Genomic DNA, 16963 nt, shown 5'->3' with positions numbered 1-16963 from the left:
CAACAATGTAGTGGTACTAGACTTTCTGATGAAACCAAATGAAGACAAAGTTCCCATCACCACTGATCCGTAGCAGGTTCCAATCCACACCAGTGCCAAATAAATAGAGGGATTTTAAGTTCTGATAGTTGGAAGCAAGAACCTTGAATGACATTTTACTATGTACTAATTCACCTATTGTGTTCTCAGACTAGAACAGATAAAGGAAAGGAGGCTGCGACAGTCTGAAGTGGTTTCCTCTCCCTTATACAGGCATTCTGATTTTTTTCTCCCACTAATTGGTCTTTTGATCAATCACATCAGATGTTTTCACATCAGAGCTTACTCAGAGCTGGTGTGATTGGTCAAAAGACCAATTAATGATCAAAAAGATGCAAATTGGTCTGCCTGTGTAAATGCAGCTGGAGATAGGGAGAGGAAACCACTTCAGACTGTTGAGATGTGCTGCCAATTAAAATAACCTAGTCCAGCAGACTACACTATTTCCTCAGTATTCACCAGAGTTGTGACTATTTGTATATTTTCTTGACAGAAGGGTGAGCCAGAGACAAAATAGACAAAACACAACAGATCAATTGTGCAATATAACAGATTTATTTGCATATCAGATTTCCACTTCTTAAAGATTTCTACTTTTAACAATATTGCACTAGATAACTTTTGGGGTATCACAGTGCCATCTTAGCTGTTATAGTACAGTATCAATGGGGGACATAATATTACGAAAAACAGAAATTTGACGGGTGCAAAAATACATCGGGACTCAGATTTGATTGGTACAATTTGTTTTATATCATCAAATGTGTCACAGAAGCAAAAAAATGGATCCCTGTGCGCTTTCAACAAAATGTGGACAACATGATACAGGACACATCATTTACACCTAGACCCCAACATCTCTACATTCAAAGACTCAATCATGGACAAGCTTACTGACACTTGTGGCTGCTTCACATGATGTATTGTTGTCTCTACCTTCTGGCCCTTTGTGCTGTTGTCTGTGCCCAACAATGTTTGCACCATGTTTGTGCTGCTACCATGTTGTGCTGCTGCCATGTTGTGTCGCTACCATGTTGTTGTCATGTTGTGTTGCTACCATGCTGTGTTGTGTTGCTGCCATGCTGTGTTGTTGTCTTAGGTCTCTCTTTATGTAGTGTTGTGGTGTCTCTCTTGTCGTGATGTGTGTTTTGTCCAACTTTTTTTTATCCCAGCCCACGTCCCTGCCTCTTGGTAGGCCGTCATTATAAATAACAATTTGTTCTTAACTGAAGTGCCTAGTTAAATAAAGGTTCAATAAAAAATGTAATGCTATACTCATAACTACATAATTCTGGCCATTGCACATTGTTCAAAATAGTTTTTTCAGCTGTAGTTCTACATCAGCATGCAAGTATTAGGCATCAGATACTGGCCAAGGTTCATTCAAGTCTAGACAACGTAGGCTACCTGACATGACAGTAATGTCAAATCAAAACAATATTTAGCAAAATACTCAAATGCTATATCAGTGCAAAGAAAGGAATTGGGACATAAACAAGTCTATCTGAACTCACCTAAAATAATTTCATGGTTTGTAAATTGCAACAGAGAAGAGCCACTGTGACACAATCAATATGTATTTTCTGAACATGTCTCAAAGTCTCATATTTGCTCACTTTGTGTGGTTGCGGCAGCGCCGTAAAGTAGGAAAAACATTTTCAAAACAGAGGAAATCTGACCATGGCAGATAAAGCCATAGCACCTCAATTCACCTTCATGGAGAACGGAAGGATGGAGGAAGGTCTTGTGTCCTAGAACATCTGGATCATAGACTCCCTGGCCTTGCCCACTCCAACCCATTTGACTGGAAAGAGAAAACGTTGATTAAGAGCCATTGAAAAGTTTTTATGTATTGATCTCATTATTTTTAAAACAGCATGTAGGTCCTGAATTTGGAATAGAATACTTACTGGGTACGCCAACATGGATCTCCACAAAGCGGATGTAGTTCTGAGCTTTGACTGGCAGATCTTCCCACTTCCTACAGGCTGAGGTGTCACTCTTCCAGCCAGGCAGTTTCTCGTACTCCACTTCCACTTTCTGCAAGACGTCCATGTTAGCTGAGACGACAGGGAGGAGACATGGGTCATACAGTCCATGGAGAAAGGTTTAGTGGAAAAAATGTACAAATTAATCTTATAAAGCCAACATCTTCTTTGTTTCTTTCATCACATCCATTTATAAAGGAATATATGCACTACTAAATCCAGTCAGTCTTACCTGGGAAATAGGGAATCTTTTTTCCATTGAGCTTATAAGACACTCCCACTTTGATTTCATCCATCACATCAAGGATATCAAGTTTGGTTAATGCAAACCTGTGATTGAAAAACAAGGGAAAAATGTAACATGTATCCCTCCTCTCTTGTCCCCCTCCTCTCTTGCCCCCCCCCCCCCCCCCCACACACACACACACACACACACACACATAAGATCCAGTAGGTGGCAATGTGGCCCAAATTTTCAATAAAGGTAACAGGACTGCACAACATTCGGGGCAGGGCAAACCCTGCTGTGACACTCACGCAGTGAAGCCGTTGATCATGTTGGCGTAACGCAGGATGACCAGATCCAGCCAACCACAGCGTCTCTTCCTCCCTGTGGTCACGCCCACCTCATGGCCCCGCGTCTGCAGCAGCTCTCCAACCTCCTGTAAGGACAGATGACAGCAGAGAAGCTGGTCTGAGCAATCAGACCTTCAACTACTCTATTCTGTGTAGTCTTGACTACTTTGAGTTTGAATTCTGACATTATGTTCTTCACTCTATAGCTCCTCTTACTTGCATTTAGTGTATCATGTTTGGGGTTTGACTCACATTGAGTTGTTCTGTAGGGAACGCCCCGATGCCCACTCTCGTGGTGTAGGCCTTCACCACCCCATACACATCACCAATGTTCAGAGGGGGGATTCCCAGTCCGGTACATACACCACCCACGGTACAGTTTGATGATGTCACAAATGGGTATGTTCCTGGGAGACGAGAGCAACATTTTAAAGGGATGCATTTCTGATAGCCTCCTGGATGTGCACCAGACCATTTGCTAGCAAACTGTGTGGGGGGAATGTCTTCCTTTAAAACGTCCTATTTCATTATAATGACTACTGTATATGTGGTTATGTCAACAGGTGTAAACAAGGATTGTGTCGACCCAAATAGTTGTTGAGCCTATCTTAAGAAACCAAACACAAACCCATTCTAAGGAAACATACCATGCCTATGAACATACTAATATATTTTAGTAATTTAGCAGACACTCTTATCCAGACTGACTTACTGTAGTGAGTACCATGACTCTTGGGCTAACAGTGCTTACTCATATTCATGCGTCTATAACCGTCTCATACAGTCAGCCAAAGGGGAGTATAGAATTCCCTTACCAAAGTCAATGTCAAGCAGGGCAGCGTTCGCTCCCTCCACCAGAATCTTCTTAGGGGGTCCATTAATAGCATCGTACATGAAATAGACACCGTCTCGCACCATGGGTCTTATCCGCTCAGCATACTCCTATATGATTAGACAGGATGCAAGATTCAATTTGTTCCTACTGTATGGATAGATGGATCATGAGAGCAGAGCTACTGTAATTGTCATCTGCTTCTCCGATGCTAAATTTAGACCTCACCCCATGACTGAGAGGATTTCATGGTTATTATGGGTTGATGATGATGATGATGAGTTATGAGTGTGTCCACTCTGTTACAATTCTGACATACTTTTTCTACTAGCTGAGGGGTATTTACCCCATCGCCATGTCAACACAAACACAAACAAACACATAAAAAATGCACACTTCATGAAATCCACCTTTAATTTCTTCAGTTGACCGTCAACATCTACCTCCAATGTGGGGAACATGGCCTGGTACTGCTGAGCAAGGTTCTTGAACCTAGAACCAAGCCACCATCAGAAGGACATGAATATACTGTAGCAATATGTCCATAATACATGTTCCCATTGTCCAGAGAGCCAAATGCCAAACTGGCACTCCCCATAACCCTCAGCCTCTATGAGTGAAGGTGAAGGTGATGATGGTGAGACTTACCTCATAGAAAAGTCTTTGAAATCAGCTAGAAGGTCACAGATACGCAGCCCCGTACGTGATGCTTTGCTTGAGTAGGTTGGTCCGATGCCTTTCTTTGTGGTTCCAATACTGTATGAAGTAAATTATGAATTACAACACTATATTTGAGGAATATAAGCATTTCAACACTATAGGAATTATGATTCTTATAAAACAATTAATCTGGTAACACTTTACTTAAAGCATGCAGGTATTGCTTAATAACATGTTACAAGCATCGCATGCTTTTATAATGTATCATGATTTATGACAAGTTTTACAATGCATTCTAAATGCATCATAATGAATTACACCTGCAGGCTTTAGTAAAGTGTTGTTTGAGTCCTGCAGAAGAAGGTGTAATTTCCAGTTCTTACTTTTTCCCTTCCTGTGCTTGTCTCTGTACCTCCTGGAGCCCGTCAACTGCCTGGTGGAAGTCAAACACTGTCCAAAGGGTAAACAGGTTATTTCACACCACGGGCACAAACATATGCCTGTCAACAGCAGAACATGCCATCGGAACATGTGAGCAACATGTAAGAGTATGGGATAAATGTCTCTCCATGTCCTAAAATTATCTGCAACAACTGTTAACCTGCACTGTAAAAAAGTATTCTTAAAATCATCTCACCACATCTCACAGCTGGTGATCAATGTCAAACTGTTGTCACAACACAAACTATATTAAATATTGCATTGTCATATTGTTACATAACCTACAGTAACTGTAAAAAGTGCTAACATAAATCAGTCAGCAATTGATTGGTGGGCAATCAGCAATAATCAATTATATCCTATCACACCACATCTGTTACTCTCAACAAACAACTGTTTTTGTTTTATCTGTTTTTAGCATTATCTGAACTACATGTCCTTTGCCCTCTCTTCTAAATGCATCTGTTTTCCAATAAGAGTGTTAGTTACCAATGTGGGCCCTGTCTGAGATGATCAGTCTCTTCTCCCAGTCTTTAAGGCCTGTGGGATGGAAACATAAAATAGTTAGGCAAAATCACTCTGTTCTCTCATCTGCTGTTCCTTTCTAAATGGATTATCAACATGCACATTCTCAGACAAACTATAGGCCAATTACGCTACTTAATGTTGATATCAAAATCTTCCCACCTTTCTTTTCATTTTTTTCAGCTTCTTCAAACAAGCCTGGCAGATGAATGACCACACCATTGCCTGCAGAGACAGAAGGGATGTTCTGTGTAAGAATACACAGTGGGCTATGATTGGATGGTAGGCCTACAACAGGCAAACCAAAGAGCCGAGTGACTGGTCAGTGCAAGCTGCTGAAGACAGGGAATAGGGATGTACACACCGATCACGGAAAGAGCTTTGGAGTTGATGATCCCGCTGGGTAGGAGGTGGAAGTCATATTCCTTCCCATCCACCACCACCGTGTGACCTGCGTTGTTACCGCCCTGTGGTCAGAGAACAAGAAGAACAGAGAGGGCACTCAGGAATGTGATAACTGTATGGGTTAGTTTATCTCATCCAACAATTATCCACTGTCTGTAGATACACAAGACTGGCTGGTCACACTATAACATGCCTGCGGGGTGCCTGGGGAAATACAGTAGGTCTTCCCACATCAAACTAACCCACAATCTGCAGTACTAGAGTAGGAGCTATTTTAGCAGCAGCAGTGATCGAGGCAGTATGCCCTTCTCATGTATCCATGCTTCCCCAGGCATGTAACTCCTCCTTATCCCCTGGGCCTGGCAGGCACGCTAGAGGAAGAGGGGCATCCCAAATGGACACCCACTTATCTGTGCAACCAGGGACAAATAGATCCTTAGCAGTAAACTAGTGACAAGCCCAAACTCTTTCTTTGCACAAAGGATACAGTTCACTATTTTCTTTTGCTTGTTGAATGATGCATAGGTGGAGACGGAAATGAGCCCATTTGAGGACTTTAAATGTTACCTATAAGGACATTTTATCATTGTCCTAAAAGTTATGTGTATGTTGTTACTTCCAGTATCTCCTCTGCAGCTGCATTTCACTCCTGTCCTTCTGCAGGAACCTTTCTTACATCTCCACCAGTGGGACCACAAATGTATCAAATCAAATTGTATTTGTCACATGCGCCGAATACAACAGGTGTAGACCTTACCGTGAAATGCTTACTTACAAGCCCTTAACCAACAATGCAGTTCAAGAAATAGAGTTAAGAAAATTATTTAGAAATAATAATAATGGATATTTTTTAAAGTAACACAATAAAAAACAAAAAAACAAGGCTACATACAGGGGGTGCCGGTACTGAGTCAATGTGCAGGGGTACAGGTTAGTTTAGGTCATTTGTACATGCAGGTAGGGGTAAAGTGACTATGCATAGATAATAAACAGCAAGTAGCAGCAGTATCAAAAACAAATGGGGGGGGTCAATGCAAATAGTCCAGGTGGCCATTTGATTAATTGTTCAGCAGTCTTATGGCTTGGGGGTAGAAGCTGTTAAGAAGCCTTTTGGACCTAGACTTGGCGCTCCGGTACCGCTTGCCGTGCGGTAGAGGAGAGAATAGTCTATGACTTGAATCCTCCTATTATATAGGTCCTGGATGACAGGAAGCTTGGCCCCAGTGATGCACTGGGCCGTACGCACTACCCTCTGTAGCGCCTTACGGTCAGATGAGGAGATGTTGCCATACCAGGCGGTGATGTAACTGGTCAGGATGCTCTCGATGGTGCATCTGTCAAACTTTTTGAGGATCTGGGGACCCATGCCAAATCTTTTCAGTCTCTTGAGGTGGAAAAGGTGTTGTCGTGCCCTCTTCTTGACTGTCTTGGTGTGTTTGGACCATGGTAGTTTGTTGGTGGACACCAAGGAACTTTAAACTCTCAACCCACTCCACTACTGCCCTGTCAATGTTAATGGGGGTCTGTTCGGCCCTCCTTTTCCTGTAATCCATGATCAGCTCCTTTGTCTTGCTCACATTGAGGGAGAGGTTGTTGTCCTGGCACCACACTGCCAGGTCTCTGATCGCCACCCTATAGGCTGTCTCATCGTTGTCGGTGATCAGGCCTACCACTGTTGTGTCATCAGCAAACTTAATGATGGTGTTGGAGTCATGTTTGGCCACGCAGTCGTGGGTGAACAGGGAGTACAGGAAGGGACTAAGCACGCACCCCTGAGGGGCACCATTGTTGAGGATCAGCATGGCAGATGTGTTGTTGCCTACCCTTACCACCTGGGGGCGGCCCGTCAGGAAGTCCAGGATCCAGTTGCAGAGAGAGATGTTTAGTCCCAGGGTCCTTAGCTTAGTGATGAGCTTTGTGGGCACTATGGTGTAGAACGCTGAGCTGTAGTCAATGAACATCATTCTCATAGGTGTTCCTTTTGTCCAGGTGAGAAAGGGAAGTGTGGAGTGCGATTGAGATTGCGTCATATGTTGGGGCGGTATACGAATTGGAGTGGATATAGGGTTTCGGGGATGATGGTATTGATGTGAGTCATGACCAGCCTTTCAAAGCACTTCATGGCTACCGACGTGAGTGCTACGGGGCGGTAGTCATTCAGGCAGGTTACCTTTGCTTTCTTTGGCACAGGGACTATGATGGTCTGCTAGAAACATGTAGGTATTACAGTCTTCGTCAGGGAGAGGTTGAAAATATCAGTGAAGACACTTGCCAGTTGGTCCGCGCATGCTCTGAGTACACGTCCTGGTAATATGTCTGGCCCCCGTAGTGGAAATTTCAGTACTAAGAGAGACTCCGGTCACAACTTGTAGACTTGTTTACGTGCTGCTGTGCGGTTTGTTGCTAACCTTACTTTGCTACCTGCCAACTTTACGGTTTTTGCTTTTTAATTCTGTTTATATTTTTGGTTTTTCCCTCGCTCAACTTTTTTCATTCAACTTTTTCGCCCCGGACGCTTTATCTGGACGTGGTTCGTCAGGACCTCCATCAGCCGAAGCTAAGTCGTAACATTAACATGATGCCTTCTTATTGCAGTCGCTGTACTAATATACAGGAGAACGATCGCCTTATGGCGAGGATAGCTGTGCTGCAAGCCCAGCTTCAGACGCAACCGTTAGGCAAAGGTAATTTAAGTGTAGGAAAGGATGAAACAGCGTCTGTGCTACCAGTAAATACAGATAGTAGTATAAATCCCCTCGCACAGTCCCCGCAGCTGGACAATTATCTCATGGCTTCTGGAAGGAAATGCTGTAGGAATGCTCAACCGGTGTCGCTCATTCAGCTGACAGAAACTTTCAACTGGTTCTCCCCATTAAGCAACGGGTCGGAGTCAGAGGCCGAGCCTTCTCTGGTCTCTACTCCTCCCATTACGGGGTCTGAGACGCAGAAGCCTCCCACCATTAGCTCTGACAAATTGAAAACCCTAGTCATTGGCGACTCCATTACCCACAGTATTAGACTTAAAATGAATCATCCAGCAATCATACACTGTTTACCAGGGGGGCAGGGCTACCGACGTTAAGGCTAATCTGAAGATGGTGCTGGCTAAAGCTAAAACTGGCGAGTGTAGAGAGTATAGGGATATTGTTATCCACATCGGCACCAACGATGTTAGGATGAAACAGTCAGAGGTCACCAAGCGCAACATAGCTTTAGCGTGTAAATCAGCTAGAAAGATGTGTCGGCATCAAGTAATTGGCTCTGGCCCCCTCCCAGTTAGGGGGTGTGATGAGCTCTACAGCAGAGTCTCACAACGCAATTGCTGGTTGAAAACTGTTTTCTGCCACTCCCAAAAGATAGAATTTGTAAATAATTGGCCCTCTTTCTGGGACTCCCCCACAAACAGGACCAAGCCTGGCCTGTTGAGGAGTGACAGGCTCCATCCTAGCTGGAGGGGTGCTCTCATCTTATCTACGAACATAGACAGTGCTCTAACTCCCCTAGCTCCACAATGAGATAGGGTCCAGGCCAGGCAGCAGGCTGTTAGCCAGCTTGCCAGCTTAGTGGAGCCTGCCACTAGCACAGTCAGTGTAGTCAGCTGAGCTATCCCCATTGAGACCGTGTCTGTGCCTCGATCTAGTTTGGGCAAAACTAAACATGGCGGTGTTCGCCTTAGCAATCTCACTGGAATAAAGACCTCCTCCATTCCTGCCATTATTGAAAGAGATTGTGATATCTCACATCTCAAAATAGGGCTACTTAATGTTAGATCCCTCACTTCCAAGGCAGTTATAGTCAATGAACTAATCACTGATCATAATCTTGATGTGATTGGCCTGACTTGAAACATGGCTTAAGCCTGATGAATTTACTGTGTTAAATGAGGCCTCACCTCCTGGTTACACTAGTGACCATATCCCCCGCTCGGAGGTGTTGCTAACAATTACGATAGCAAATTTAAATTTACAACAAAAAAATGACTTTCCGTCTTTTGAGCTTCTAGTCATGAAATCTATGCAGCCTACTCAATCACTTTTTATAGCTACTGTTTACAGGCCTCCTGGGCCATATACAGCGTTCCTCACTGAGTTCCCTGAATTCCTATCGGACCTTGTAGTCATGGCAGATAATATTCACATTTTTGGTGACTTTAATATTCACATGGAAAAGTGAACACAGACCCACTCCAAAAGGCTTTCGGAGCCATCATTGACTCAGTGGGTTTTGTCCAACATGTCTCCGGTCCTACTCACTGCCACAGTCATATTCTGGACCTAGTTTTGACCCGTGAAATAAATGTTGTTGATCTTAATGTTTTTCCTTCTAATCCTGGACTATCGGACCACCATTTTATTACGTTTGCAATCGTAACAAATAATCTGCTCAGACCCCAACCAAGGATCATCAAAAGCTGTGCTATAAATTCTTGGACAACCCAAAGATTCCTAGATGCTTGGTCCTACCAAAGGATGTCGGAGTACAAAAATCAGTTAACCACCTAACTGAGGAACTCAATTTAACCTTGCTCAGTACCCTAGATGCAGTTGCACCCCTAAAAACAAAAAACATTTGTCTTAAGAAACTATCTCCCTGGTATACAGAAAATACCCGAGGTCTGAAGCAAGCTTCCAGAAAATTGGAACGGAAATGGTGCTACAACAAACTGGAAGTCTTCCGACTAGCTTGGAAAGACAGTACCGGGCAGTATCGAAGAACCCTCACTGCTGCTCGATCATCCTATTTATCCAACTTAATTGAGGAGAATAAGAACAATCCAAAATGTATTTTTGATACTGTCGCAAAGCTAACTAAAAAGCTGTGCTTGACCCTCCTATGTTGAACATAATAAACAGCTCTCTATCCACCGGGTGTGTACCAAACTCACTAAAAGTGGCAGTAATAAAGCCTCTCTTGAAAAAACTATCGGCCTATATCGAAATACTTATTTCCCTCGTTTAAAATGCAAATCAATTTATAACATTTTTGACATGCGTTTTTCTGGATTTTTTTGTTGTTATTCTGTCTCTCACTGTTCAAATAAACCTACCATTAAAAATATAGACTGATCCTTTCTTTGTCAGTGGGCAAAAGTACAAAATCAGCAGGGGATCAAGTACTTTTTTTCCTCATTGTACCTATCTTTACGATTTGGTCCTGCCGTACATACCAACACGTACGCTATGGTCACAAGACGCAGGCCTCCTTACTGTCCATAGATTTTCTAAGGAAACAGCTGGAGGCAGGGCTTTCCCTATAGAGCTCAATAGTTATGGAATGGTCTGCCTATCCATGTGAGAGACGCAGACTCGGTTTCAACCTTTAAGTCTTTATTGAAGACTCATCTCTTCAGTAGGTCCTATGATTGAGTGTAGTCTGGCCCAGGAGTATGAAGGTGAACGGAAAGACACTGGAGCAACGAACCGCCCTTGCTGTCTCTGCCTGGCCGGTTCCCCTTTCTCCACTGGTATTCTCTGCCTCAAACCCTATTACAGGGGCTGAGTCACTGGCTTACTGGTGCTCATCCATGCCATCCCTAGGAGGGGTGCGTCAATTGAATGCGTTGAGTCACTGACGTGGCATGCCTGTTCGGGTTGGCGCCCCCCCTTGGGTTGTGCCGTCGGGGAGATCTTCGTGGGCTATACTCGGCCTTGTCTCAGGATGGTAAGTTGGTGGTTGAAGTTATCCCTCTAGTGGTGTGGGGGCTGTGCTTTGGCAAAGTGGGTGGGTTATATCCTGCCTGTTTGGCCCTGTCCGGGGGTATCATCGGACAGGGCCACAGTGTCTCCCGACCCATCCTGTCTCAGCCTCCAGTATTTATGCTGCAATAGTTTATGTGTCGGGGGGCTAGGGTCAGTCTGTTATATCTGGAGTATTTCTCCTGTCTATCCGGTGTCCTGTGTGAATTTATGTATGCTCTCTCTAATTCTCTCTTTTCTTTCTTTCTTTCTTTCTTTCTTTCTTTCTTTCTTTCTTTCACCCTCTCGGAGGACCTGAGCCCTAAGACCATGCCTCAGGAATACCTGGCATGATGACTCCTTGCTGTCCCCAGTCCACCTGGTCGTGCTGCTGCTCCAGTTTCAACTGTTCTGTCTGCAGCTATGGAACCCTGACCTGTTCACCGGACATGCTACCTGTCCCAGACCTGCTGTTTTCAACTCTCTAGAGACAGCAGGAACGGTAGAGATACTCTGAATGATAGGCTATGAAAAGCCAACTGACATTTACTCCTGAGGTGCTGACCTGTTGCACCCTCTACAACCACTGTGATTATTATTATTTGACCCTCATCTATGAACATTTATGAACATTTGAACATCTTGGCCATGTTCTGTTATAATTCCCGGCACAGCCAGAAGAGGACTGGCCACCCCTCATAGCCTGGTTCCTCTCTAGGTTTCTTCCTAGGTTCTGGCCTTTCTAGGGAGTTTTTCCTAGCCACCGTGCTTCTACACCTGCATTGCTTGCTGTTTGGGTTTTTAGGCTGGGTTTCTGTACAGCACTTTGTGACATCAGCTGATGTAAGAAGGGCTTTATAAATACATTTGATTGACTTGGACAATTATTCAAACAATCATTTTTATTCAACATCGATTAATTATTGCAATAATGAAACCATCGACAGCACACTCTAAGTTGTGTTGGCGAGAGCTTCCCTAACAATGAAAAACAGACATCTTATATAGGACACTAAGAATGCTTTGTTCCATACTTCTCAGGCAGATCAAAAAGCATCATAAGCCACTTTGGGTTCATCCTGTCATTAACAGCACATGGTGTTCTAACCCCCAACCCTGGCTTAATTTCCCTAATGCCAGAATGTCTAGCACCCTTTGTTCCAGTAGATCTCTATCCCAGTTACAACCACCCCACATCCTTTCCATGGAATACATCTCCCCAGTGCACCACTGATCACAGAAAGGAATGTGGCTGTAAAGTTTTATAGCCCTCTAGTAAAATCTATTTCCTCAACGCACAGACTATCTGCAGGAAGCTAGAGTGGACACCATAAAAACTCAGCCTTACTCTTAGTTAAATATATAATCGTTTACCATTAATAAACAAATCAGGTAAGTATGCAATTTTCCCTGACACCCCGCGGCCTTGTGAATGTTGACCTGTTAAAAGGTCTTGCTCACATCGGCTACGGAGAGCGTGGTCACACAGTCATCCAGAACAGCTGGTGCTCTCATGCATGCTTCAGTGTTGCTTACCTCGAAGCGAGCATAAAAGGCATTTAGCTTGTCTGGTAGGCTTGTGTCACAGGGTAGCTCGTGGCTGGGTTTCCCAATACTAGTCTCAATCCCTTCCTTCCTCAATGCCAAAGAGGAAACTAAATGTGCAAATGCTAACACTTTTTTATTGCCAATCACATAAATAAATATTAAGACATCTCTGTCATCAGCAGAAGCTTCATATAGATTCACCCTGCCATATTTATAAGGTTACTTTCTAACAAAGACCAGTGTTGATTTGTCAGTCAAAAGACCAGAATGTCCTGATCCAAATAATTTTACTGTAGCACTGAAAATGAATTCAGAGTGAGCAATATGAAGCAAGAATCAAATAATTAATCTAGAAAAATAGTTACAGTATACAATATCAGTCAGACATGCAAACAAAAGTTTGGAGATAAAACACCATTTTGACATATTCAATAAGAAAGATTTTATTTCAGAAGAATGTAAAATTTGGAACCTTGAGGGTTTAGCACGTTTTTCATAGTTCAGTGACATATCTTTACTTTGCCCAAATTCCTATTTGATTACATTATGCACTAAAACAGGCTTATCTTCACAGACAGTCCTCAGAATGATAGCGTGAGTGACCTCGGGACCTTAGGACACTGCTGCTCATTGTCACTGCCCAACACTCTCAATTTGGATAATTGAACACCACTCTTAAAAAATGCCATGGTTTTCTTTATTGGATTGAGAATATTTCGGCCTCCATCTTTTGGAGGTCTGTATCAACAGTGCCGACAAGAACATAACCATTTATTTTGTGTATCTCTGACTTCCTGTATTATGTTATCACTGGAAAAAGTGCTCACTTGACGTCCCAAGCATCTCAAGAATGTCAAGATACATTTGGATGGAAATGGAATTCCAGGGGGAAAGACAGTATTTTTCTGTTGCAGTAACTCTTTAGTGACCAAATGTAAAAAATGCTAAAGGTTCTTAAATTGATTCTTGATTTTAACATATTTTATATCAAACATTCCATGATTAGTGAATACCATGCTAGTCGACATGACAACATATGTCTCTGTCACTTAACTACAACATCGATGAAGTTTCCCTTTGGTGACATCAGTGTTATAATTAGGAGTGATACAGTGTGTATTCAGTCCACCATGGTGGGGCTACAGTTGCATAAAGGAATGTAGACCTATTGTAAGCTGTTTCCCAAAGAGGGGATCAGGATCCACTGGAGAGACACTGAAATAAATGGGTGCAAACTGTGAGAGGTTTGAGATCCATTCACTGAAGGATAGGGGTCTAAAAATGGTTCAAATTCTTCAAATAGTTAGATGGCTAGGCTCAACTCACACTGTTACTTTTATTGTTTGCAATATATTTTCAGCAGCTTTTCCAATAAATCAGTAATATGTCCCCTTCGGTAAATCACAGTAGGTTAGTCTACCACTACTCTGATGACCTACGCTGTTGCGCGCCTCAATGCGCATTGACATTTATCAGGCCATAAGACTGAAGGGAATGCGGCATGCCACTGACGTCGCTGAGACGTGAGACCTTTTCCACTTGGGCTGTCTGGTATAGCACACCGTGGCACTGGCCTCCTCGAGCCCATACTGTAATAGAGCTTGCATAGATACGCTATGCACGTCAACACAGCTCCAGACTTCTGTTGAGCCGGGTTCTTGTTACAACATACCGGCATTTGCTTGTATTTATAAACGCAGAGTGTCTTTCACCCAACATTCTACGGTGCCGTGCTGAAATAGTGAATGCCCAGTATGTTTTCTTTCATGCGCCTGGAAACAAAGTTAACTATCGCGCTATGACTCCTGACTCTGCACAATTAATCAATATATACATTTTTCACAATGGCACATACTGTACACTGTGTGACATTTCTCACAGAAATAAATATACTAAGGCACTTGCAAGATAACCGGTGCATACAGAAATTTGGGTCAAAATAAAAAGCGAAGGTTTGGAGAGAGAGCGCCTTTGCGCACCATTATCTTGCAAGTGCAACTTCTCTAAAATAAAAAAATGCATATATTACAAAGAACAAATGAGAAAAAAAAGAGTACAATTTAATCTTTTTTCCTCACCTGGCATCTGCAAATGATGTCCGACTCTGTCGCCAACAAGTCGACCACTTTTCCCTTCCCTTCATCGCCCCATTGTGCACCAAGCACAACTGTCAACTTGTTCCCTGTGTCGTTACGGGGTCGCTTAACTCCTGCTCCTGGGTTTGTGTAACAAGCTTTGTGAGACATGTTTTGCCTACACTAGTGCCCCGAGCGCAGTAGAAACGACAACCCGTAGGCCTATGTGATGGGAAAAATACCCCCTCAAGTCTGAGTCCGGTGTAATCAAATACGGGTTATCCGCCTGTTGATGTAGAGACACGTGCACGAAAGACTACACATGATCTCGTGTCTATTTTTACCATCAGACTCCTTATCACTCAGTTTCAAGAGTTAGGCTACCACGCAAGTGAGAGCCAATGAGAATTCATAGTGTTGCCGTGTTTTTGTGTGCATTTTCAATGAATCATTCTCCAAGTGCTTGTCTCGTTTGGCTGAAACTGCGTGCGCACTGTGTTGGACCAATGTACCCAAAATGCAATACTTAAGTGTGAACATACTGTCCCTATTACACATAAATATAGAACAACCTAATTTGGGGTGGTTAAAAGCAAAATGTATAATGTTATTGTATTTTCATAATTGCCTACATTGCATTTCTGGTTATCCAATCTATTTGCAATGCAGATAGTTGTGCTTGTGTGAATGCAAAAAGTGTAAAAAAGAAACAATAACTGGTACCTGTCTGAAAACAGGTGAGATTATGGTCAATATGTAATGCTTAATTGATCATGAACCAATATTCCTACTCCTACTATGACTGTAGGCTAAATAGGCCCTGTATTTGTCAAATGAAATGACAGGGGCTGTATCAACAAGTACACATAACATGTAGGCATACTGTAAACATTTGTCCCAGTATCAAATTTAAACATTCTGGCATCTAAACATTATACATAGACATTTTGACTTTCTTAAAATAATGTATCACATTTCAATGAAATTGTGCCCAATACATTGAAGGGCCATGATGAAAGTATAAAGTGCAAATGGTCCCATCATCATGATGCAGTGGTTGGTTGCCAAGCAGGTTTCTGTGATATCATTGCCACATGACCTTTTATTGATGTATTAAATAATACAAAGACCCCTCTAAATGGGTGTAATAAGGCAGGTCTCCATTTGAAAAACAAACCTAGGTTTGCTAGGTAGGCCTACTCCTTTTGAAAACAGTGAGAAAAACATGGCTGACATAGATATTTGTAAGTACAGTATAAAAAATGTATGTTATGCCATATAATTTGTTTGGCAGAGCTAAAACGGAGCACTGGAAGATGGAGTCAAAGTTCATTGTTTCTTTTTGCCTTTGGGCTCATCCTTCTTGCGTCCACCTAGAAATAGAGATAAAGATAGAAATCAGTGCTGTCGCATACACAACACAGCTATAGCATTTAATTTGCCCTACAAGAGGAGAATGTTGATAACCTTTGTTCCGTGTGATGATTGTCCAGTCTTGTCACCTAAGCTAAAGTTATGCCTTTAATGTAAGTTTTTCTTTAATATTTTTTTTTTACATATTTTGGTCAGTAGGTACCCAACATAACAGGGGGTGGGTGGTGTGTTCAACTGCCTGTCTGCATTCCTGATTTCTGTAACAGTTAGCTTACCTGTGTAATATTGACATGAGCTCAGAACCACTTGTTTTTTAAAACATGGTCCTGTTTTATCAATTGCTGCGCTGAACAATGGACAGTTCATTATCTCTGTCAAACGACCGTAGCTAAAGTTAAGTATTCATATTTCTTTTTGCAATTAAGATGCTACAATACACATTTACAACAGGTCTATATGTAAACATACATACAGCCTAATGACACAGTGCCTTCAGAAAGTATTCCAACCCCTTGACTTGTTCCACATTTTGTTACGTTACAGCCTTATTCAAAAATGGATTAAATTAAATATGTATTCAATCTACACACAATGAACCCTAATGACAAAGCAAAAACAGGTTTGTAGAAATGTTTGCAAACGTATTAAAAACAAAATCAGAAATACTTTATTTACATAAGTATTCAGACCCTCTTCCATGAGACTCGAAATTGAGCTCAGGTGCATCCTGTGGACTCCAATCAAGTTGTAGAAACATCTCAAGGTCAAAGATGTTTCTACAACTTGGAGTCCACCTATGTTGAATTCAACTGATTGGATATGATT

At 42.5% G+C, this 16963-nt stretch overlaps 1 protein-coding gene across 1 annotated transcript; it reads right to left on the bottom strand.

The window, feature by feature from the left end:
* Positions 1-571: 571 nt before the first annotated feature.
* On the bottom strand, positions 572-14972 carry adssl1 (adenylosuccinate synthase like 1). The gene is given in 13 exon segments (NM_001139705.1): positions 572-1843; positions 1950-2099; positions 2260-2357; positions 2565-2689; positions 2856-3010; positions 3419-3545; positions 3846-3927; positions 4084-4191; positions 4479-4545; positions 5026-5076; positions 5224-5286; positions 5426-5528; positions 14768-14972. Coding segments are annotated over 13 exon segments (1350 nt in total). The 5' UTR covers positions 14936-14972; the 3' UTR covers positions 572-1790.
* Between the last annotated feature and the right edge of the window lie 1991 nt (positions 14973-16963).

Source organism: Salmo salar, chromosome 06, assembly GCF_965601325.2.
Source record: "Salmo salar chromosome 06, fSalSal1, whole genome shotgun sequence".
In the NCBI taxonomy this organism is placed as follows: Eukaryota; Metazoa; Chordata; class Actinopteri; order Salmoniformes; family Salmonidae; genus Salmo; species Salmo salar.
The sequence above is the reverse complement of the archived record's forward strand: the minus strand, read 5'-3'. Positions and strand labels throughout refer to the sequence as shown.